Source organism: Miniopterus natalensis, chromosome 4 (genome assembly GCF_054644295.1).
Source record: "Miniopterus natalensis isolate mMinNat1 chromosome 4, mMinNat1.hap1, whole genome shotgun sequence".
Classification (NCBI taxonomy): domain Eukaryota; kingdom Metazoa; phylum Chordata; class Mammalia; order Chiroptera; family Miniopteridae; genus Miniopterus; species Miniopterus natalensis.
In genome coordinates this window covers 77,687,190-77,711,062 of record NC_142084.1, presented here as the reverse complement: position 1 = coordinate 77,711,062, position 23,873 = coordinate 77,687,190, and the positions used below count along the sequence as shown (strand labels likewise).

The following is a 23,873-nucleotide window of genomic DNA, read 5'->3' as shown; positions in this document are numbered from 1 at the left end:
CAGAGGCTTGGAGGTGAGGGTCTACTTGGGACGGGAAGAACAGATTCAAATTGGGAGTCATAGCAGGGAGGCCTGTGTATCACTGCCCATGAAAAGAATTTGGCCTTTCTCTTTATTTTTTTTAATCATTTTAATTTAAAAAATATGTATCTTTATTGATTTCAGAGAGAAGAAGGGAGAGGGAGAAACATCAATGATGAGACAGCCATTGATTGGCTGTCTCCTGCAATGCCCCCACTGGGGATTGAGCCTGCAGCCGGGGCATGTGCCCTGACCTGGAATTGAACCAGGATCTCCTGGATCATAGGTTGATGGTCAACCGTTGAGCCATGCCAGCCAGGCTGGCCTTTCTCTTTAAATTGGTGGTGGAACCATTTCTTATGCCAGGAATGGTTTGATTTAAGCACTGTTTTAGGAAAGTGAAACTAGGCCTGGGCCTGCTGAGCAGGATCATAGACTTTAAGGAAGAATAAGCCCTGTAGTGGGCTTGCAGGCAGGATGGAGGCCTATTATTTCTTGGTGTACTTTCTTACCTCCTTCCTTCAGCAGGTAGTTGCAGTACTAGAAACAGTTGTGGGGTAGGGTTTAATCTTTTCGTGGTCATGGCCGTAATACTCGAGGTGACCTGTGGCTATTTTCCATGTTACTGAGCACACTTCAAGACAAGGTTGGGTGTGGCACAGTCCAAGTTCCTCTACATAATGAAAGTCTGAGAAGAAACTTTCAAAAGTTATTACTAATGATAGCACTAGACAAACTAAAGAGGTTTGGATGAACTGTTAGCAAACACCAGTGTTTTCTGTCTTGGGCAGCTGAGTTTGTTGGGGTTTTTATTTTCCTGAGGCTTTGTCATGTTTTCATCACACCCAGCTCCTTCAGGCAGGGCTGGTGGGCTCAACTTGCTGAAGTCCTTCCATTCACAGCTTGTTAACTAGGTCACATTTCCAGCACTGCATGTAGTTGCTGCTGTTTTGCAGGGTTCGGGCTGTAAATGTAGTTACAGCTTTAGTTTTGTTATGGGATAATGGTAAAGTATTGATTGGATCTGTGGGTGAGTGCAGACTTTAGTCTATGAGTGCTAAGGGTCTGGACCAGCTTTTAGAAAAATTGCTATTGGCCCCGTTCTTGCTCTGACTTTCTAAAGTTAGTTCGTGGGTGTACACTGTCTCTGCCGGGCGCATTTCCAGATGGCCCTACCAACTTGAGCTACGTGGGCTCCTTACGTCATGACTCATCATCAAGGATTCTGCAGTTTTCCAGTAAAATGATCTTGTCTATGTGTGTATTTCTCAATCCCCCAACCCCCTACTTTTTAAATTTCTTAATTAGTAATATTCCTCTGAAATCTGTAATAAATTTTTATTACCATAGAGAAATTTGGCTAATTTTTTTTTCTTCCTGATTTCCTCAGAAATCCTAAGTAATGCACTGAAGAGAGGAGAGATCATTGCAAAGCAGGGAGGAGGTAGGAAACGCTTAGTTTTGCTGTTTTGATTTTTAGAATAGGCTGTTATTACCAGCTATAGTAGTGTGGTGGTGAAAAGCATGGGCTCTAAACTAGACTGCCTGGGGTGGGAACCAGCTTCTGTGTAGCTGTGTGACATTTGGCAAGTTACCTAACCTCTCTGATTTTTATACTATAAAATGTGGCTATAATAGTACCTACTACCTCATAGGATTATTGTGAAGAGTGTATGAGTTAATACTTGTAAAAGAGTATTTACTTAAGCCATTGTCATTATTATAATGTGTTCACATACTTGGGGGACTTTTGTTTTCAATACTATGAAATTGTCGATTCCTAAAAGTAAATATTTTACCTGATTATAAAAACATGCCACCTAATACATAAAATGACTTAATAAAATATATGCATATACTCGTAAAAACTCTGAAAATTTTGGAGAAAGTAAATATCTGAAATCTCTCTGCCCAGTGATGAATGCTGTAAACATTTTTTAATATCTTTCCATTAATAGACTTTTTAAAATGGGTACTTAAAATTAAATATACTTTTTTCAGCCCGATTTGTCCTCACGGCTCTGAGTGTCTTGGCATTTCCTTGGTGACTCCACTTGCTGGCACTTTCTGTGGTGGGCTGATTCTAGAACTGTGTGTGGGCACCATTTCTTCCTAGTTCTCTGCTGCTGTTGGTGTCGAGGGAGGGGGGTCAGCCTCATTTCTGATGCTCTTGGCACGCAACCTCCCCTCTCAGAGTCTCTCACCTTCCTTATAGTTTCTGAGAAATTTCTACTCTGAAAGTCTAATATTAAAATTGTGCATATATTTTGCCAGTTGGTGTTCTGTTATTCACCCAAGGAAATAGGTACGGAGAAGGGGAATGACTCATGCCAGGTCATGATATTGTTCAGGGAATGAGTTATAGAAACTGCTAAGTTTTCTCTTAATTCTCATCTTAGACTGGGCTTGCAGGCTCAACTGCCCGTTTTCAGAGGCTGGTAGTGGTGGTGGTGAAGCTTGAGTGAGAAGGGCCCCAAGGGCTCTGCTTGTGGAAAAGTAGAGGGTAGTGGTCTTAGTGGTGGAACCAGACCCTCCTTGTCCAGAGTTGCAAGCGGCACAGGTTCACTGTGCACTGCTGACCTGCCAAGCATGTGTCCAGCTGAAGTGTGACTGTGAGGGATGGATCCTAGGCCTCTTCCAGAGTACACTCTGTGGTGCCATCAGCTTCTTTTCCTCCAAAGCCAGCAAAGTTACACACAAGTCGGTTGGTGGTTTCCCTGACAGAGTTAAGGTTCCCTGGAAGTGGTTGTCTTATGTTCATTTATATACAGAGGATCTATGTTGGTGTTTGTTTTCTTTACCTCCTCTTGCTTATATGGCTGTATAATAGCTTCTCTCTGCCTTGGAGATGCTAAGGAAATGCAGCCAGATTTGCCAATAGCAGGGCATCGTAGAGGGACAAGTTGGGAGAGGATAAAGGTGGTGAGTGATTTTGAATCGTCACCATGTAATCCATTACACCAAGTGAGCATCTGAAGGTGGGATTTCTGAGCCTCCCCCTTAAGAGCATTTCTTGGTCTCTGGTGGTGGGAAAACAGAGTTCTCAGGAATTTACAGTCACGTCTCACAAAGCTTGTTATAAGTACTAGCATTTCCAAAGTAACATGAACAGCATTGTCAACACAGATCCTTCAGGGTGGGTTTTTTCCTTTTTAAATATTTATTATGGAAATTTCAGATATGGCACAGAAGTAGGAAGAATGATGTTTTTACTACTCAGCTTTAATAGTTGTCATCATTTGAGGGATATCTAAAATGATAAATTATTGTGGGACTTAGTTTCTGAATTGTGGGTAAACTTGTGAAGTGCCAGACCTCTGTGCCCATTCCACCCTCCTGGCACAAGTCCTTGACATCTGCCTTTGTTTTGTGTCCCCCTTTCAGGTGGTGGTGGAGGCAGTGTCCCTGGGATCGAGAGGATGGGCCCTGGCATTGACCGCATTGGGGGTGCTGGCATGGAGCGCATGGGCGCAGGCCTGGGCCATGGCATGGATCGTGTGGGCTCTGAGATTGAGCGCATGGGCCTGGTCATGGACCGCATGGGCTCCGTCGACCGCATGGGCTCTGGCATCGAGCGCATGGGCCCACTGGGCATCGACCACATGGCCTCCAGCATTGAACGCATGGGCCAGACCATGGAGCGCATCGGGTCTGGCGTGGAACGCATGGGTGCCGGCATGGGCTTTGGCCTCGAGCGCATGGCCGCACCCATCGATCGTGTGGGCCAGACCATTGAGCGCATGGGCTCTGGTGTGGAGCGTATGGGCCCTGCCATTGAGCGCATGGGCCTGAGCATGGAGCGCATGGTGCCCGCAGGCATGGGGGCAGGCCTGGAGCGCATGGGCCCCGTGATGGATCGCATGGCCACCGGCCTGGAGCGCATGGGCGCCAACAACCTGGAGCGCATGGGCCTGGAGAGAATGGGCGCCAACAGTCTCGAGCGCATGGGCCTGGAGAGAATGGGCGCCAACAGTCTCGAGCGCATGGGTCCAGCCATGGGCCCAGCCCTGGGCGCAGGCATTGAGCGCATGGGCCTGGCCATGGGTGGCGGTGGCAGTGCCAGCTTTGACCGTGCCATTGAGATGGAGCGTGGCAACTTTGGAGGAAGCTTCGCTGGTTCCTTTGGTGGAGCTGGAGGCCATGCTCCTGGGGTGGCCAGGAAGGCCTGCCAGATATTTGTGAGAAATGTAAGTGGATCTTCAGGAACCTCGGTGGTATGCACAAAGGAAAGGGAGGAGACAGGACATCCGCAGGACTGATGGCACGTCAAAGTCAGGTCATGTCCTCAGAAAGGGAACTGAGTAGCATGCAAGACCACCTTATCACTGTCCCCAAAGTTTGGTGCTGGTAGAATGAGGAGGGAATGACGGCTTACAATACTCTATGCAGCAAGAATAGTGGTTTCTGTGAACCCACTGGGCTTCTCTGAGTACTAGGTGGAATAGTGAGATGAAGAACTCTAGTTTCCTGATCCCTTGCCTTGAAGAAGCACTAAATCTTGGCTTGACAATAGAGAGGAAAAAATAGCTGTATCTAAATTATCTGTACAAAATTGCCCGGTCTTAGCTACTATTCAGTTTCTGTGCCTGAACCACAGGCAGCTGTGCGTTCTGCTCCCTCTCTATCATGCTCCCACGGACAGAGAAAGCCACAAGGGTGTGCTAGTTTAGAACCTCATTCCAGAGAACTTGTTCTCTTGTTGATCGTCTCAGTTGGAAGGTCAGCCAGTTTCTCTTTGTAATAGGAAATCGTTTAAATTGCCCTCAGAGACAGTGGGGATGTTCATACATTAGGATTTGGTTGAATCACTCATCAGTCTGTTCTTTTTCCCCCCTCAGCTCCCATTTGATTTTACATGGAAGATGCTAAAGGACAAATTCAACGAATGTGGTAAGTGTTTGAGAAAGGTTTTCTAGGTGCTTTCATATGTTGTGGCTTCAGAAATCTTAGCTTGTTGGTGGTGCATTTGAGTCATGGCAGTGAACCTTCCATCCTAGTCTTAAAAGCCACTTTCCATTTATTCTAGAGGGCTGATGGGACTTGCCATTTTTCTGCCTATGCAAATATTCAAGCAGGTTGTTGAGTTTCCTGTTATGTGTCAGACACTTTACACCTGTTTTCATTTCATCCTTAATCTTTTCTCTCCTTTTACAGTTTTTGAATAGAGATAGCATTGTCCCCATTTTATGGATGAGTCAGGCGTAGTCATGTTCGCAAGGTCACATGGCTTTTAAGTAACAGACCTAAATAAAGTGAATACATCTGAGACAAGGTCTCTTTCTACCACAGTACCTACTTGGGTTGTGCCTCAAAGAGCTCTTGCCCGGCAAGTCCTGTGGGTGAGATTTTACCTGGCTCTGGCTACGTAGCTTTGTGTGGATGAGGCGGAGGGTCTGTAATTGTTGTTTTCTGACACACCATGCAACCATTCTGGGAGGCTCACTTTTTGGCTGATAGTAAGTTAAGTTGTCTGTGAGTGAGCCACTGTCTCTCATACCCACCATTTTTTTTTTTTTTTAAATACCTTGAGGATATGTTGAGAGAGAAACATCTATCAGTTGCCTCCCGTACGCACTTCAACTGGGGATTGACCCTGCAACCTAGTTATGTACCCTGACCAGGAATCAAACGCGCCATCTTTTTTGTGTACTGACACTTAAACCAACTGAGCCATTCAGCCAGGCCACTTCTGTTATTTTAATCATGTCAAATGGAGGCCTAGCCCTAAGCCAGAGTCTGGGTGGCTTGCTAGACAGAAGCTTCCTCTGTTCTCATTTCCTGTTTCAGTAGTGACTTAGATTTCACCATGATTGCTGCTTCTCCTGGTTCTTCTCTCAGGTCAGCTGTTGAGCCATAGTCTGCCTTCTTGCCCTCTGTCCCCACTCCTTAGTTTCCACACTGTCGTAGATTTCTGAAAAGTCAGATTGGGTCATGCAACTCCCCCTGGCCTCGGATACCTGGAGGTGATCCTTGGCCTACAAGAGAAAAGTCCAAACTCAAAAGCTCCTGTACAACTTGGTCCCTTCCTCTTTCATCTCCCTCCTTGAACCCTGAGTTGCAAGTGCTGTTCTCCAGAAGTACTCTGTTGAGAGCTATTATCAGCAAGTCTTCCTCTGGTGAACTTAACTCTATTTCAGAACTTTCTCATGAGAAAGCCTTCCTGTTGACCCCTTCTCAGAGTTAATGGCTCTAGAGTTGTCTCTTAGCACTGGCTACACTATCATGTCCTGGGCAGTCACTGAAGTAGAGCCCTGTGTTTCTATGGCTTTTCTCCTGTGCACTTGTTTCCACGGTGCTTGACACATACCTGGATGCTTAATTAGTGCTTGAATGAATATGTGAAAACTGCTAATTATTAACACAGCTTATATTTGGACAGTGCAAAAGCATCCATCATATTGGTGATGGCCTTGTAAATGTGATGGTGTGGTGTATTGAAAAACAAAGCCTCTGTAAAATTTGCCTATAAAGTTGGTTTCATGGACGCCCCTCCTTTTTTGGTTCTCTTCAAAGTATAAAGGCCTGAATTTGAGGCTGCCAGGAAGGCTTATTGCGGGGCCGGTCAGATTATTTTCCTTTTGGCAGAAGAATGGGAATTGGGCTGAGGACTATAGTAGTTGGATCCCAGCCACTGTGTTCTAGGCATTCATGCACCAGGTTCAGGGGCCATTCTGCTCTCCCTTTTGACTCAGATGACCGAAATTCACAGGTGATTTGGACTGAATGGAGCCCAAACTGAGGCTGAGCTCTGGTTTGCCTGATGAGTTGTGATCTCTTCTTCCCTCCCTGTGCCCAGGCCACGTGCTGTATGCTGACATCAAGATGGAGAATGGGAAGTCCAAGGGGTGCGGTGTGGTTAAGTTTGAGTCGCCAGAGGTGGCTGAGAGAGCCTGCCGGATGATGAATGGGATGAAGCTGAGTGGCCGAGAGATTGATGTTCGAATCGATAGAAATGCTTAAGCAGTTGCCTTTTTTAAACATCGATACCAGACCTCTGAATTTGTATTTTTTCTTGTTAACCATTTTAATTTGTTGGCTGGGTGTATAAAGATGTTTAAAAAATTCAGTTGCTTTTTGGGGTAATTTGAATTACTTTTTTAATGACTGGGGTTCCATTTGACTGTTTGCATTGAGATTGCAATGTGCGCAATTTTTTTTGTAGTTGTGGCATCTTGTTGACATCAAATATGACTTTGATAATAAATACCAGTTCCTGAAAGCTGCTTGCTCTTTTGTGTGTGTTGTGGGGCCATCACCTGACATTTGGGGAGCAGGAACCCCCTCAGTCTCCATTGTACCCTTGGAGCTGTGAACACCAGGAGTCTCATACCCATTCTTGCTTGTCTGTGGACCCTGCCACTTTAGGAACTAACTCTTTATGGAAACTATATCCTGAGTGGACTTTAATTCCCTTGTGTTGGTAATGGAGATGTGGCTCTTAGCTGTTGTAAAAGCTGTCCTGTCTCCCTTCTGTGCAGTTTCTGGGAGGGGTACAGACACTGCATCACATTCATTTCCAGTTTAGCTTTTGTCTTAGTCTGCTGTGGCTGCTATAACAAAAATACCGTAAGCTGGGTGGTTTATAAATAACAGAAATTGATTTCTCAGTCTGGAGCCTGGGACGTCCAAGATGCCAGCAGATTCAGTGCCTGGTGAGGACCAGATCCTGGGTTCATAGTGCCTTCTAGATGTTATCTCACGGTGGAAAGGACAAAAGAGCTTTCTTAGGCCTCTTTTATAAGGGCCCTAATATACCTAATTGCCTCTTGAATTAGGGGTGGGAGGGCAAATATTCAGTCCACAGCAGCTTCTCTTTGCTAAAACCGACCTAGCAGGGTGTGAATTTCTGAGCATGTTTAGTCCTGTAGAGGTTCAGGCTGAACTTGATACTTGGGCTCTGTCAGAACTGGGTCCCCACTGTCATTACCACCACCAAAATGTGACCTCATACATAGGTCCACTTGGGCTAGACAGCTGTTTGTAGCCTGTAAGCAGCAGCAGTTCCTGCTTGTCCTGTCTGCATGTGGAGAGGTCACAGTATTGGATATGTCCTGCCCATTTCTCCATTGTTGCTGGCAACTGACGGGGATCCAATCACGGTGACTCAAACTTTGAATTCCAGCAGGGGACTAGTTCCCTTGCCACCTTCTCTTTGCCACACTTTTCTCCTTCTATCCCTGAGAGGTGAGAACATGAAGGAGGGGGTCAGCCCCACAAACCCCCAACTGTTTGATCATGGCTTTACACTGTGTGTGCCAGTCTGAAGGGAAAGAAAAGACAAGCAGTGGTGATAATTTCAAAGAATGGCTTTATGTGGGCCATACACATGGTCAGGCGTGAGCCTTGGCAATTCTGTGACCTCCAAGCTGGGATTCAGGATTCCTGTGTTAGTGTGTGGTTTGGCTGGCGAGTTGTCCTGGGTCCCCACACCTGCAGGCCGTATTGTCCTCAGGGGAATGATTGGCTTTCTAGAGGGTCTGCAGAGGAGGAAGGGTAACTTCCAGTGACCCCCTCATATGCAGCTCCTGGGGGAGTAGGGTGGGGGCTTACCCCTTCCTGAGGCGCTCCGGTCCCCTCCAACCTGCCCGGAACATCTACATACCCTAGAAGCCAACGTCATCGTACACCTCTGTTTCCCTGGTGGAGAGCACAGTTGGGTCAGCAGAGGTCACCCCTGGGCCAAACAACACCCACCCCACCCCCAATCACAGCAGCACTCACAAGGGCAGCAATGCTGTTCTGGGCACATAACCATCTGCAAAAAGAGCGGGGATGGGTGAGTTCTTGGCCTGGTGATACAGGACCTGTCTCCCCAGGGCTGCCAGCCCAGCTCACTCACACTTGCCCTTGGTGTCCCGGCACAGCATCTCCTCCTTGTTGGTGAATTCGATCACCTCCAGGATCTCCCCACGCCGGATCCCTAGGTGCTTTCCACCCCCACGACGTGTCTTGGCATTGGGGTCAATCATCATTCTTGTCTGAATCACAATCTCCCCCTCAAACTGGGGAGGGACACATTAGAGCTCTGGCTGTGCTGACCCCTCCACCCACCCCAGAGGGTCCACTGGATTGAGCCCAGCCCTCCCAGGGCTCTTGCTTAGCTTGGTGTCCACACCTTGAACTTCTTCCGAAACTCCCTCTCAGCTTTCTCCGCCTTCCGGATTTGCTTCAGGGCCTTAGGGTCCACAGGCAGCAACTGCTGTGGCTGAGGGGCATTCTTCCTGAATCCCCCAAGGAATTAGGTGCTTATGAGCAAGATGTACTGCTCAGGGGTCCCCTTCCACAGCTTAGCCCCTCCCTGCTTTGCCCTGTGGTACCTGAGCTTAGGGTCTTGTGGTGACTTCCTGGGGGGTTGGTGGATAGGTGGCACTTCATCTGTGACAGAACACCAAATTAGGGCAGGGACTATCGCCTTGGCCTCTCTTGACCCTGGTGGCTTGATCTTGAGTGAGCCTTCCCTCTATCAGTTCTCAGGACATCTCCCTATTCTGGCTTCATCCCTGTCCTACTCACTTGCACATCCTTTCCCCAGTCCTTTGTCCTGGGTTGTGAGTTCTAGTGGATTGCCTTCCATTTTCTTAACTCATGCTACGCCCTAGGCATGGCAGAAACTGTTCACTGCTTCATTCCAACCCTCACAACAACCTTACTCATGACAGTAAGCAGTACTGTCATTTCCAACTTGATGATGTATAAAGGCTCAGAGAGAAAGTAACCTGTCCAAGGTCACCCAGGTGGTAAGTGGTAGAGAGGCAGGACTTATTTGTACACTTTGGAGGCCATTTCATGTCTGGTGCCTAGAGCAGGTTGGGTTGTGGGAATTAAGAGATTTGGGTCAGAAGTGAGGCAAAAGCATTTCCTGGAGGCAAACTAAGTCAGCTTCTAAGGGGCTGATGGGGTAGGGTTCCTTGGACTGGCCTGATGATGAGACTGGATTGTGAGACGTCTCCCAGGGTGAGGCAGATTTTCTGGCAAGTGACCGGCCTTCCCAGTAGGAGGCTGCTGGTCATGGAGTTGGCTTACAGTGAGAGCCTCATAAACAGGTGAGTGAAGGCTCCAGCAACTGAAGCCCCAGCTTTTTACTATCCTCTCTTTGCTTGGTGCTCTCACCCCTTAAGATACTGAGCTTGCCTCCAGCCTTATCCTGATGCTCAGATGATGGTGCCATCCATGGTCCCACCCAGAATACTCCTTGTAGCTGCTTCTATTTCTTCCAGAGGCTGCTCAGACCAGGGACGGGCACCCAACTGGGTGCAGTCCACAAACCCATTGCAGTGCAGAGCACACCACTGGGCCCTGGGGTGTGGGATGGACCTGGTGCACCTGTGGCCTAAGCTTCCTGGCAATGTGACCCTGAGCAGGCCCCACGGGGAAGTCAGGCTTCTGTGGATTGCCTGCTTGGATCCTGGGAAAGAGCTGGGCCTGGCCTCCAGCTGTGCAGAGAACCTTGAGTGGAGCAGTTATTGCTCTGGGTGAGGCAGAGAGGAGGAGAATAGACTTGAAAAGGACAAAGTGGCCTTTGGGACAGTCCATACTGACAGTGAGCCCCACACTGTCTTAAGAAGGGAAAGATCCAGGGAATTGTGATATTTTATCAGAATCTTGAAGTATGATTCAGTGCAGGGACAGTGAGCAGAGGTGGGGATGTGTCTGGCATGGTAGGGATGGGAAAGGGGGAGGTGTGGGCCATGTCTGCAAGGCTGCTGGAAGTGGAGTGGCCACAGGCATTCCCTGCCCCTGTCCATGTCCCCAACAGTGATCCCCCAGAGCCTAGCCACAGGCTCATTGGAGCGGAAGCAGGAGGGGCCCTGTCAGGAAGCTCTGTGCTAACTGCTAACAGAGGGCTGTTGCAAGCAGCCCCTGGGGAAAGCTCATGAGAAGCAGCCACAGAAGCAGCAGACCTGGGTGAGGGGTACTAATGGGGAGGGAGAGGTAGCATCCTAAAGACACCCCTGATGGAAGGTTCTCCTGCAGGAGGTTCTTCCAAAGCCAGGGCAGGGAAGCAGTCTGGAAGCAAAAGGCCCAGGTTTCTGTGTACTGGCTGTGTGAACTGGGACAAGTCACCCCTCAGGTCCTCAAGCTTCCACATTTGTAAAGTGGGCATGACAACGCCTTGGATAGGGAGCTGTGCAGATTCGGTGACACGCATGTAAAGTGCTTATGTGGAAGCCATTTTTGTTTTTACTCAAGCTTGATGAAGGCATTAACCTGGGCTAGGCTGGAGGTGTGGGCCTGCTAGGCCAGCATCCTGCTCTCCAGAAGCAGAGACTTGGAAGAAGGAAGAAGCAAGGGTCCTTTGGAACCCCAGAGCACGGAGAGAGGTGCCAGGGACACACCCTGTGTCCAGGCCCAAGTCCTCAGGCACCTCCAACACAACAGTTCTGTGAGGGAACCTGACACCTTTCTTGTCCCCAGATGGCTTCACTCTGTACTGAGGTGCAAGGCAAGCTCCCTCACTCCCTCTTGCCCCTGTATAGTACAACCCCAAATCCTCTTGCTGCTTTTTACCTGACTGTTCCACTCTCAGCATGCTGGGCCACCATCCGAGGATGCCCTGGCTACATCATGCTCACTGGCTCTTGGCCTCTATGCTGCCCCCTTTACTATACTGTTCTGCCCATTGGGAACTGGTAAGACTTTTTTAAAAGGCCCCTCTTCCTCTTCCTTTTACTTTCTCCCCTGCATGGTCTGGGAGCAGTGTGGCAGAAAATGCCCTTGCAGCAGATGTATCCCAGGTGCCCAAGCTGGCTGGGTCCAGCCCACTGCCAACAAACCTTTGCCCTTGGGGCTGGGGCTGGAGTCTGTGGGCTCCACATCATCGTACAGCTCATAGATCTCCTCTGGGTCCCTGTAGGGATACCTGAGATGAGGGCCTCTTTCAGGCTCATGACCCACACCTATGTCCCCTTACTCCCCACACTCACTTCAGGATAGCCTTAGGCTGTTGGGCCTGGAAGTGGATTCCAGCAGAAGAGCGAGTCCGCCGCAGATCTGTGGAAAGATGAGTGGGAGGGAGGCAGGCACAGCCAGGGAGCCTTTGCCCCCCTTTCGTCCTGGGGTGCCCTGACCCACCTGTGGCTGCTGCTGAGGGTCTCTGAAAGCTCTGGACATCCTTGAAGACTGGGGGCAGCGGGGGTTTGGCTGGAGGGGGTCCTAGGCTGCTGACCGGAGGCAGAGGCCTCCGCTGGGGTGGGTGGCTGAGTTTGAGGCCCAGCCTTGATGCTCCACTGTGAGTGAGAACTCCTGACCTCTGCTGCCTGGCTCCAAACCCTGGGCTGAGTGGGAATCTGGGGCTAGAGCCCGCAACAGCCATGGGCAGTGAGCTCTCTGATACGGAGCCAGGCAGTGGAGGCTTTCTAGAGGGATCCCCAAAGAACGCCTGCAGGGGCTTCTTGGGCAGAGCACTGGGCTCCGGCTGTGAGAACTTGCGGGGGGTCCCCTGGCCCTCAGGTTGTGTAAATTTCCTGGTGTGTAGGCTGACCTCGGGCTCTGAGGATGTCCTTGGGAAGCTGCCTCCCTTGGGCTTCGGGGGCTTAGAAAGTGCTTTGGATTCAGACTGCCGTGGCCTCTTGGGAAACACACAGACCTCGGGCTCTGAGGACGTCCTGGTGAGGTCACCAGACTCAGGCTGCAAGGGCTTCTTCGGGAGGTTACTCAGCTGAGGCGATGGGGTCTTTTTTGGAAAGGCACTCAAGTCAGGCTGTGAGAAGTTGGGGTGGGGTTCACTGGGCTCAGGCTTCAAGGGGGGCATCTGAGGCTGCTGGGGCTTTCTGAACTCAGGGTGTGGGGGCTTCTTTGGAAAGTTACTGAACTCTGGCTGAGAGGGCTTCAGGATGGCCTCATTGGGTTCAGGCTGCCAAAACTTTCTAGGGAATGTACTGAATTTGGGTTCTGTGGGGGGTCTGGTGGGGTTGCTTAGGTTAGGCTGTGGGGGCTTCTGGGAAAGTGCACTGGGCTCCAGCGGTAAGGCCTTCTGAGGGGCCTCACTAACCTCAGGCTCCAGGGGCTTCCTGGGGAACACAGTGGCCTCAAGCTGTGGGAACTTATTGTAGAGTTCACTGAACTCAGATTTGGAGGGTTTCTTGGGCAGATCAGTGAACTCGGGCTGCAGAGGCTTCCTGGGCACTGCACTGAACTCGGGCTGTGGGGGCTTCTTGGGCAGATTAGTGAATTCAGGCTGTGGGGGCTTCCTGGGCACTGCACTGAACTCGGGCTGTGGGGGCTTCTTGGGCAGATCAGTGAATTCAGGCTGTGGGGGCTTCTTGGGCAGATCAGTGAATTCAGGCTGTGGGGGCTTCTTGGGCAGATCAGTGAATTCAGGCTGTGGGGGCTTCTTGGGCAGATCAGTGAATTCCGGCTGTGGGGGCTTCCTGGGGACTGCACTGAACTCGGGCTGTGGGGGCTTCTTTGGGAGATCAGCGAACTCAGGCTGTGGTGGCTTCCTGAACTCAAGCTGCAGAGGCTTCTTGGAGTGCTCACTGGGCTCAGGCTGTGGAAACTTCTTGAGGAGTTTCTTGAACTCAGGCTTTGGGGATTTGGGGGGGAGTTCGCTGGTCTCAGGCTGAGAGGCCTGGAATTTTGCCTGAAGGTTCCGAAAGTCCTGATGGCTTCCCTAGGGGACACAGTCAGTCAGGGACTGGAACACACAGGAGTTGTGGAGAGACAGACATGGAGACACATGGACATGGTCACAGACACACACCACACCTTCCCTCTTGTCCTTTCACCTCCATGTCTCCAGTCCCTTCTGTTTTAACTGCAAATTACATCCATAATCCAACCACTTCTCACTGCCTGCAGTACTGTCACCCACCAGACACACCTTCCGGTTGCCTCCTTCCTGGACTCCTGCCCATCCGCATCTCTCATTAGTACCCCACAGCAGCCAGAGGAAGCCTGTTAACCCTGAGTCCCCAACCTGCAAGATTTTTCTTTTAGTATCTGCCACCATGTATCATATTTACATCACTTGTATTGTTTTTTTAAAAATATATTTTTATTGATTTTAGAGAGAGAAGAAAGGAGAAGTATATATATAGAGAGAAACATCAATGAGAGAGAGGCATCGATCAGCTGCCTCCTGCATGCCTCTCACTGGGGATCAAGCCTGCAACCTGGGCATGTGCCCTGACTGGGAATCGAACCAGGGACCTATTGGTTCATGGGTTGACACTCAACCACTTAGCCACATTGGCCATGCACTTACATTGTTTTTTAAATACGTGAGCAGTGACTTGGCTCATTCATTGCTGGCCTCCTAGTGCCTGGCACACAGTAGGTATTCAGTAACTATTTGTTGAAATAAAGAACATAGAGGGCACAAAGTCTGGCATATACTCAGCCACATCCAGTCTGACGGTCATAGACTCACATAGATAGATGCAGAGACACGTAGGGACCTGGAGGCAAATGTGGGTGTATAGTTTCTCACAGTCCCAGATGCCCATGCTGAAGGTTGGGGACATTCACAGTCAAGAATGCCTATGAGAAATGGTAAGCAGGCCCCCAAGCACAGGCACAGTTGGGCACTGTGCCATCTATGGCACACGTCTGTCCCAGGTACAGTGCTGACCATCCTGCACCACTGGTTATGCACAGGCAGATGCACAAACTAGGTCACGCCTGCTCTAATGACAAGTTCCCCAGAGGTGGCCCTGCTACAGGCCCCCAAGCCTGGCTTCACCGGGGGTCAAGGACATTGGGGGAGGGAAGGGAAGGGAAGGGAAGGTCAGAAACGCATGGCCTCTCCCTCAGGTTGTGTTTCACTTTCCTATCCAGAGAATGTGAGAAAAGACTGCAGCTCTTGTTTAAAATGCCTCTGTGAAAGGACCCCTTCCTGGTGGGTTGGAGCAAGGGATCCTACATGACCCACAGGGCCAGAAGGTCACACCCTGAGGTAACTGGCCAGGGTGGGGGCAGGCAGTGGGTCTCTGACCCAATTTGTAACCCTGTGCTCACCCTGGCTGTCCCTTACTAGGTTGCTGTTCATGCTGACCTGGGGGGAAGGGAGTAGTCTGAGCAGTCTCACCAGTCCCCCTTTTAGTGCAGTCACAGCCTGCACAGGCACAGGCCCCTTGGAACTTGGACTGTCCCAGTAGTGTGTCCCGGGCTGCTTCCCATCTCTGGGCCTCTGTGTTGGTCAGACCTGTTTCTCAGGTGGCTTTTCTCTGCCACTCTACTCTTGGATTGGAATATGCCCCCCCCCCTCCAATTTCCTCCCATGGCACCCCTTGCCTCCAACTAGTGGGGGCTTTCCCAGGGCTTGGAGACTCACCATGACAGCAGGCAGGTGATGGGGTCACGGTGAGAGTGGGAACTGAGCTGGGGCTTTTGCTCTCAGGAAGTGACTGTGGCTTCTGCTCCACAAGGCCATATGGGTGGAGGGCAGAGAAGGAAGGAAAGGAGGCGGGGACAGTGCGCGCATGTCCCTAGATCCTGTCCGGCACTTCTTGAGTTCCTGACCTGCCTGCTACTGTCTCTGCACTTCATGCACTGGAGGTCAGCACATTAACAGTCACTAGTTTCTTGGCTCTCTACTGTCTCCCTCCCTCTCAGTCCCACCACATGCCCTGCTAACCTCTGGGGTCCATGGAGGACTTGGTGCCAGACCCTGACGACCTCCTGCCAACAGAGGCAGGCGAAAGCCTAATTTCAGCCAGGGAGAGGGGGCATAGTCTGCTTTGGGTGGGAGATCCAAGAGTCCAGTGAGTGTGATGGGTGAGGCCTTTTTGCTCATTACCTCATCTGCCTTCCTCATTTTAACACTTCCCTGTGGTCCACTTTCCAGCTCTAAGCAGGACTTCCCTGTTGCAGGGGCAGATGTCACATGGGGCTGTGGATGGCTCACTGCGATGGCACATTTGGGGCAGGTAGTATCCAAGGCTTTGGCGCTGGGGAAGGAGTCTGAGGACACCCCATGTTCCCAGTGGACAGAGGATGGGAGGAAAATCAAGACAGCTGGGAGGCCAATGAAGAGGAGGCAAGACTGGTGCAGTTAGGATGTGAGACCCAGCCAGATAAGGTCCCCAGGAGGTCAATCTATTGGGAGAGTGCAGAGCCCTGGTTCTGTTTGGCCATGCATTGGGATTGCTTGAGGAATTTACAAAGAGATAGAAGCTCCCAGAGACTGACTTAATTGGTCTGGGTGTGGCTACTCCTAGACACTTGCTGCGTGGTTCTAATGTGCAGCTAATTGAGAAGTACCGGTGCCCATCAGTCACCTGCAGTCCCCATTGCTAAAATGCAGGGTCTGCCTCCAGTCAGTGATGGAGTCTCAGATTCTGCAACATCCCAGGTGATGCCCATGCTGCTGGTTTAGGATCACACCAGGCGTAGCAAGGACATACAAGTTTTGAAAGGATCCAGAAAGAGCCAGTTGAGACAGGGAAGGCGGCTCTTTCTGTCTTGAGGACTTGAATTACCAGTAGGAGCTCTTTTTTTGCCTGCTCTGCCATGAAGGCCACAGGAAGCACTGTTGGACATGACTACCTGTATGTCTGCTTTAAGAGCACAGCCTGAGGATTCTGGAACCTCTGGACCTGTGCATTCCGGTCCCTGCACATGGACATGCACCCTCAGTCACATTTCCAGATATGGGTTCCCCTCTGAACAGGGGTCTCAGAAAGCCAGGGGTGTTGAGGTTTGAGTCCTCTCTGGGTCTCCAAGACCAGCCAATACAGGCTGATCACAGACTGCCTGACCCTCACAAGTGTTTGGTAAGGGAAAGAATGATGAATGAAAGAACAAGGAGTGATTGGCTGAGAGCATACAAGGTAAGCTGAAGGTCTTAATGAATGACAGCCAGTGACTCCCCAGGCTCTGGGAAGGCTACTGGGTGTGGACACCTCCAGCTCAGAACTCTGGAGTTTGGAGGGTCCCTCCCTGGCTAAGCCCCTGCGGGAAGAGCGCATTCCAGGAACAGACCCCCACTCTTTGTGTGTTTGGCACCTTTCTGGAGGCACGAAGCCGAAGCTGTGAATGTGGACCTGTGGCTGCACTTGGAGCTGTGGAACAAGAAGCCAGGAGAAGTGAGCATGGTCCAGCATCTGCCTTGGGGAGTTGAAGGTGTTAGTAAGGGTTCATCGGGACAAGTGTGTGGAACTCTGCGGGCTAGGGAGGGGAACTGCCAAGGTTCTGAGCATACACGGGGAACTGAAGCTGGTGTGCTTGATTCCTTTGCAAGAGCCAGGAGCAGTGTACCTAGCTTCCCTAATGCAGGTGGGGAGGATGGGGGCACAGCAGCTGGTGCAGCCACATAGAAGAGGAAGGACTGAGCACGTGGGCAGTGGAGGAATGAGGAGGCCAGGATGGGCGTTTGTACCTGGGTCAGGATCCTTCACTTCCCCTTGTCCAGTCTTGGGTGAGAGTAACCGAGCAGGAACCCACCGGCGACTGAGCTGGTACTGGACAACTGCCAGGTGGTGGACAGGCACTTGGCTGGCCTCATGGGGGCTTAAGCCGTCTGGAGTGGCTCAGCCTGTTCAACATGAACCTGCAGTGTCTGGCCCACCTGCCAGTGTTGGGGCAGCCGCAAAAGCAGGGTGCGGGTGCTGGCCTGGATTTGCAGGTTCCAGGCATTCTCCTTCAGACTGACACTCCTGGGCGCCCTCTGCTGGGCTTGCCCAGGCCCTAAGAGGACTCACCTTTCTGGCATTCTGGAGTTGAGGTGGGGTAGGGGGACTCTGTGGGGTCAAAGGTTAGCCAGAGGGAGGGCAGGGGCTTCTGGAGCCTAGAAGGGACACTGGGAGCAGTAATGCTTCTCATGCAAGCAGACAAAAGGTTGTATATGAGTTGGGAGAGGGTGAGGGAGGAGGTTTGGAGGGACCAGGGTGCCCAGGCCAGGTGGTGACTCAGCTGCCTAGACCTCAGGGCAGAGTTCCCACTGCCTCCAGAGGGTGGCAGGATCTGTGGGCCCTTTGTACTCAAGGGAGGGATGGGTGTGGGGGTGTATGTGGACCAAGATATTTGCTCTGGGTCTCTCTGGAAAAGTCCTGACAGACTGGGGAGTGGTATAACCTGGACTTGGGGGGTGGATGAATGACTTGATGAGGAAGGAAAACCACTGGGGGCTGGGGAAAACTGGTACACTGGGGATGAGTTGGGAGCCTGGGGAACAGGAACCACTAAGTCCTGTTCCCTGGAGATGCAGGAAAGCCTGGGACTAGGGCCAGATTTCTCAGGGTATCTATGGGCCTTGGGAACGTGGGAAAAGGGGAGAATGCCTGGGTAGTAACTGTGCCCAGCTCCCAGAATGGTGCAGAATCAGTGACCTGCAGCTGGGCTTCACTAGAGTCAGGGATCAGTCAGCTTACCCCCCTAGCCTCATCTTCTCTATCTGTAAAATGGGCCCCTTGACCCTGCCCTACCTCCTCCCCAGGTTCTTGAAAAGGTCCAGGTAGCCATGGGCTTGGTGGCTGAAGGGATGCGAATTACTTGCAAACATTTCACAAGTTCCCTCCACCTCTCCCTTCTCATTCCCTCTTTGAATCCTAAGGACTCCAGGGATGAGCATAAAGACACTCATTTTAAGGACTACACAAGTGAGATGTAGGGAAGCTGAGTCTTCTCCAAGGCTACACAGCCATGGCTACAAGGCTTCTAGCTGAGAAGGGGGAAGCTCAGGGGGCCCTGGAGCCCCATCCCCTGATGGCCCATCTAACCCCACAGCGGGTGCTGAGTAACAACCACCTGAGCAGGGGCCTGGAGGTGTTCTCTCAGGTGCTCCCTCAGGGGATGTGTGTCCCCATAGAGGAAGAGGAGGAGGGGAAGGGAGGAGATGGTTTGAGTGGCCCTGGGAGGGAATGGGAGGTTCAAAATAGCACCTTGTGGGCTACTAGGAGAACAGGATCTTCATCTAGAGAACTGTGGGGAGCCACTGAAGGGTATAAGAAAGGGAGGGTCACAATCAGAAGAGATCCTTTTTCAGGGATGTTCGGGCTGGGGGAAGGGTGGGAAGAATTGCTTTGGGTGTCCCAGGAAGAGTAGAGGGTTGAAGCCTGGGCCAGGAGTACCATGGGGCTGGAAGGGAGCAAGATGCAGGAGGTAAAATCAGCCTGAGGGGTGGCTGTCAATAACACATGGACTTCTGTACCAGGAGGCTTGGCCCACAAGGTTTTGGTGACAGCAGGGCTGAGACAGCAGTGTGGAACCAGTTTGAACCCTGGCCCAGACCTGACTTCCCATGAAGAAAGGGAAGAGGAGGACCAGGATGGCGTTGGGATGAGGGAAGGGAGCTCAGGCTCTCCAGGGCTGACCTTGACCTACTCTCAGAGCTGGGGCAGAGGGAGAATCCAGGAGGACAAGGATGAGGCCCAAGTCCCAGCCTGCCAAAAAGCACCCAGCTCTGGGGGACCTGGCACTGCCCTCCATCCTGTCACCTCCCTGTGAGTTATCACTGGCCTAAGGACCTGGAGGGTTCCAGCTGGGCCAGTCTCAGCACTTTCTCAGGACCAGCCTCCCTGTCCTTCTCACTGACTCCCAAGACTTAAGTAAGTAAATTGCCCCACTGGTGTGGCTCAGTGGTTGAGCAGTGACCCATGAACCAGGAGCTCACACTTCATTCCCAGTCTGGGCACATGCCTAGGGTTTTGGACCAATCCCCAGTAGGGGGCACTGCAGGAGGCAGGTGATGGATGATTCTCACTGATGTTTCTCTCTCCCTCTCTCTGAAATCAATAAAAATATTTAAAAATTTTTATTAAGTAAATAAAACTGGAAACTCCCATCCCATCCGGTTTCTGGAAGTGATAGAACAGGACCGTGGGCAGTGGCAATACTGAGCTGGAGACTGGGTCCCAGTGTTGAGGTGACAGGGAATGTGGGATACAAGTGGGTGGTGAGGGGAGGCCTGCCCCTCCCCAAATGGGGGACGCCCAAGACTGCTAGACAGGCCGCTGTGCATCAGAGGGTAAGGGACCCAAACACAGCATAGGCCAGTTCATCGCGCCTCTTTTATTGCCCCCCCCATCCATTGCCCCCTAAAATTACCCACACCTCATGACCCATCCTCTATGCAGGGTTCAGAGCGGCGAGAAAACTGGACACTCTCCCTCTGACAGCAGCAGCGACACCTTGGGTGCAAGCGGGGCCAGGTCTAGGTGGGGCAGAGGAGGAGGTGGCTGAGCCTACGCCCTGCCCCTCCCCTCGCCTGAAGGGAAAGGAGGGTGGGGATCCTCCCCACCCCCGAGCATCTGGGCCTTACCCGCCGGGGCATCGGGGCGTGGCCCGGGCCCCCGGGCCTCGGGGGCGATGGGGCGGTGGTCCTCCAGGTGTAAGGTCATGGCGGGCCGAGAGGCCGTGGAGAAGGCGCACTGCATGCACGAGTAGCGGCCACGCGTGTGCTCCCACACGATGCGGCCTGGAGCCGCGTGCCCTGCGGGCAGGCGGGACCCTGTCAGTCCGGGCCCCAGCCGGTCTACCCCGGAGGACGGTAGTCAAAGGACAGGGCGTTTCGGACCTTTCTCCACTCCCCATCAGCTCGCGGGTGCCGAGGGTCTGGCCTGGCTGATCCATTTGCCCCAGGTGTGTACCCCGCTGAAATTGGGGGCATTGAACTTAACTTCTGTGTTCCCCATCCCCAGAACCCCCGCAGAGCGCGAGCTTTACACGGAAACGCCGGTGTAGATGAAGGCGCGGGGGCCGGTAATTTTTAAGGCAAAAATCCTGTATTTCGGGGCTGGCACTGCTGCCTCCTAGAATCTCCTGGGCTTGGCAGGGCGCAGGACAGAAACCCCCTCCATCCCGCCCTGGTGGTCACCTGCACGCACCTGAGGGCGCATCGGAGCCGCCCTGGGGTCTTCGAGGGCTGCCACCGGCACCTGCGGTAAATGGGCAGGTCAAGGTCAGAAATCCGAGTTGCCCAGCCCACCCTTATGGCGGCCCTGCCCCTACACTCACCTTGACTCTTTTTCCAGATGGCGGTGCTGGAGGCTGACAGTCCAGGCGCGGCGGCCAGGAAGGGGCGCAGGCGCGGGGGGCTTAGGCCAAAGGATGCGGGGTTCAAGTAGGGCAGGAAGGGCCCGGTGGGGGCAGGGGCGGGGGTCGTAAAGGGCTCGAGTAGCGGGAACTGCAAGCTTGGCGCTGACTCCGGGTCAGACTCCGTGGGGCGCTCGGGCGCGGACGGCTCCTTGTCGAGGGCAGGGGGTGGCGGCGGGGCTGGGCTCTGCGCATGCTCGGCGCAAACATGCAGATGCTTGAAGAGCGAGCGGTGCGTGCGGAAGCGCAGGAGGCAGTTCTCACACCTGGGGGCAGGCACAGGGCTGGCTCGGTTTCCTGGGGGACCAGGGTGGGGCCTATCGGTAGCATGGTAAGGGAGCCCAGACCCAAATCACAGATCCCACCTTCGGGGTAGAAGCTTGCCCTAAGAGCCCCCTACTGTGACCGTGACCCTTCCAGACCCCTCCAGGTCGGAGCCCTGGGAAAACGAGTAAGGGGTCTCAATCTTGATCAGCTTTCCTCTTGGGAGGTAATGAGGCTGGGCAGGGCCATACCCATGTGAGCCCCACCCCTTCGGGTCCCTGGGACTAGCTCCAGGTACCAGTCTCTCTAGGGTAGCGCTTGCCCGAAGCCACACCCACTTCCAGACCCAACCCCCTCCCCCACCCGACCCCTGACTAAGAAGTGGAAAGGCCTGAACCCCAGGTTCTGGCTACCACACCAGGAGCAGGAGGAGCAGCCTGGGGACTGGTCACCGAGGACCAAAGGAGACTGGGGTCGTCAGGGTCTCACTTGAAGTAGCGATTGGGTTTGTAGTGCAGCTTGCCGTGTGCCACCAGTTCCTGCATGCTGGGGAAGGTCTCCGTGCAGTTCAGGGCGGAACAGTGGAAGAGCTTGCCTGGCAGGGCAGGGGTGGAGGACAGAGGAGTAGAGTAGGGTGGCCAAGGGTCAACTTGGGAACTCTGCCTGCCTCCCACCACCTACCCTGGCCCTACCTTCCAGGGACTGTGTGGGTGGGCAATGGGTACGCAGATGCTGTGCCAAGTCACGAACGCTTGGGAAACTGAGGCAGCAGCCAGGGCTGGAGCAGAGTATCTGCTTTCCTGTAGGATGTACACAGCGGGGTCACCCATCTCTCTCTCCCACCATGAGGACCAGGGCTCTGCCCCAGGAAGGCATATCCGAGGCTGGAATTACCCTATGGTTTCCTACTGGGGCCTTTACCATCTGCCTCCTTCATCAACTGAGCTGCCAGAGAGCAGGGGCTGAGTTGGTCTGGCTCATCATTGTAGCCACAGCCTGGCACAGGCGTGGTGCTCAGTAAATGGTGATTCTCTCTAGGTAACCCCCAAGTATGGAGATACTCTGCACTCCTCACTCCTATTGTTCCAGGGCCTGTGACCCCACAGAAGGCCCCATCACAGGTCACCTGGTGGTGGGCGTCGCCTGGGTGGCCGAAGGTCCTCACTGGTCCCGGATACTGTGCTGGTTGAGCCAAGGCTGGGTCCAGGGCCAGGTTGGCCACTGTCTGGGGCTGAGGAAACACCCTGCTGGGCCCCTCCAGGACCTCCACATTCCCACACTGGGGGTGTGGCTGTCTGGTCAGGACCTGACTCCTCCCCCATGGAGAAAGACGTGGCTGCAGCAGCCACACCTGGGGACACCACTTCCTGGTGGGTCTCACTGGAGCGGGGCTCTGCAGTGACCAGCATGTCTGGGCTGAGCCCAGAGGGTTCCTCCTCCTGGTGGAAAAAAGAAGTGGGAAAAACCCCTCTGGGCCCACGGTCCGCTGGGGTCAGCCAGGGTAACCCTCCCCCCCAAAGACCGTTTTGCATTCCTGAAACAGTTAATGGCCCGAGACAATATCCAGTTAGCCCCCTCCTAAGGAGTTACCATCGAGGGAGGGCAAGGGATGAGGGTGGATTGAGCTCCTGCCTCTTGTCTCCATGCCCAGGAAGGGAGCTAGCAGAAAAGTGTTCCAGAGCAGCAGTGGACATCTGACAGGAATTGCTCATATCAAAACTGCATTCCCTCCTCTCCAACTTGGGAAGGTTGGAGGCCCCCTATGCTGCAGGGGCGTGGCCTAGAGGGAGTGGGCGGGGCAAAGGGTATGAAGGCGGGGCTCTGAACAAAGCCGGGCTAGAAAGATGCTGGTGGGGCCGGAAGTGGCAAAGTGGATTGTTTGAGGACGTAGATGTGTATCTACACTCCGCGCTGGAGCAACGCAGGCGAAGTTGGAAGTGCTGGGGGCCCGGCAGTATAAAGCCCAGGGGCGGAGCCCGAGCCCAGCGGGGGTGGCCCAGTCGAATCCAGGCCCGGAAGTAGGGGGTAGGGCGCTCGCGGAATGACAACTAGTGGCGGGGCCAGTGCCCGGATGTGGGGGCGGGGTCGGCCGGAGGGTGTGTGCGCGACAGGACCGCTCCCCGCCAGTCCCCGCTGGCTCGCCGCACCCGCGACCCCAGCGCCGCGCTCACCATCCTCGGCCTGGCTAGGCCTCTTGTTCTCGCAGCTCCCGCGGCTCCAGCTGAGGCTGCGGCGATTCCCTGGGCGGCCGCAGTCTCGCGCTCACGTCGGCGCCATTTTCCGCCTCCGAGCTCTCGCGAGAGCGCGGGCGGGACCTCGCCCGGCGCTCAGTGAGGGGGCGGGGCCTGCGATCTGTGGCGGTCTTGGACAGCAGAATAGACCTGGTGGCGGAATTGCAAACTGAGGGCAGTTTTAGCAGTCTGTGCGTTAAGATCCGGGGTTAAAATCTTCCCTGGCCTGTGTATTCGTCTGCAAAATGGGTATCTTCATCCCATTCCGTCCCGTCACCAGCCCTCGAAAGGCGGTAAACAACGCTTCTTTTTGAAGAGGTCGTGTTGAGTGGGCACCCTCTTTGGAAAGAAACAGGCAATGGTCGTCAAAATTTTTTTTAAGCC

The 23,873-nt window shown here is 53.0% G+C and overlaps 3 protein-coding genes across 7 annotated transcripts in view; 1 reads left to right on the top strand and 2 right to left on the bottom strand.

Annotated features, from left to right (window-relative positions):
- HNRNPM (heterogeneous nuclear ribonucleoprotein M) overlaps nt 1–7,240 on the top strand; it is a 41,794-nt gene extending 34,554 nt beyond the window's left edge. For 4 of the 5 annotated variants that reach the window (XM_016203472.2, XM_016203469.2, XM_016203468.2 and 1 more), the window contains 4 exons: nt 1,412–1,465; nt 3,406–4,208; nt 4,860–4,911; nt 6,818–7,240. In XM_016203472.2, the coding sequence (XP_016058958.2) occupies nt 1,412–1,465; nt 3,406–4,208; nt 4,860–4,911; nt 6,818–6,981 (1,073 nt within the window). In that variant the 3' untranslated portion in view covers nt 6,982–7,240. The remainder of the gene's footprint in view (nt 1–1,411; nt 1,466–3,405; nt 4,209–4,859; nt 4,912–6,817) is intronic. The other variant, XM_087816868.1, reaches the window with a different exon arrangement.
- Nucleotides 7,241–8,318: 1,078 nt separating this feature from the next.
- PRAM1 (PML-RARA regulated adaptor molecule 1) lies at nt 8,319–20,093 on the bottom strand. The gene is made up of 10 exons (XM_087816870.1): nt 20,014–20,093; nt 12,094–13,633; nt 11,946–12,012; nt 11,796–11,869; nt 9,339–9,396; nt 9,137–9,242; nt 8,861–9,023; nt 8,743–8,776; nt 8,620–8,658; nt 8,319–8,589 (listed from the first exon to the last, which is right to left on the bottom strand). The coding sequence occupies exons 1-9, from the start codon at nt 20,023–20,025 to the stop codon at nt 8,625–8,627; spliced, it is 2,088 nt and encodes a 695-aa protein (XP_087672996.1). The 5' UTR covers nt 20,026–20,093; the 3' UTR covers nt 8,319–8,589; nt 8,620–8,624.
- On the bottom strand, nt 20,040–23,547 carry ZNF414 (zinc finger protein 414). Its single transcript, XM_016203473.2, is given in 7 exon segments — nt 20,040–20,392; nt 20,787–20,837; nt 20,917–21,260; nt 21,748–21,853; nt 21,951–22,058; nt 22,385–22,697; nt 23,430–23,547. Coding segments are annotated over 7 exon segments (1,278 nt in total). The 5' UTR covers nt 23,433–23,547.
- Between the last annotated feature and the right edge of the window lie 326 nt (nt 23,548–23,873).

Bases quoted from the DNA above. Each gene is read 5' to 3' on its own strand.
- PRAM1 (XM_087816870.1), bottom strand. The intron at 12,013-12,093 runs GTGGGTCAGGGC...ATCTTTCCACAG, and splicing joins ACCCTCAGCAGCAGCCACAG to ATCTGCGGCGGACTCGCTCT. The intron at 8,659-8,742 runs GTGAGTGCTGCT...GCTCTCCACCAG, and splicing joins AGAACAGCATTGCTGCCCTT to GGAAACAGAGGTGTACGATG.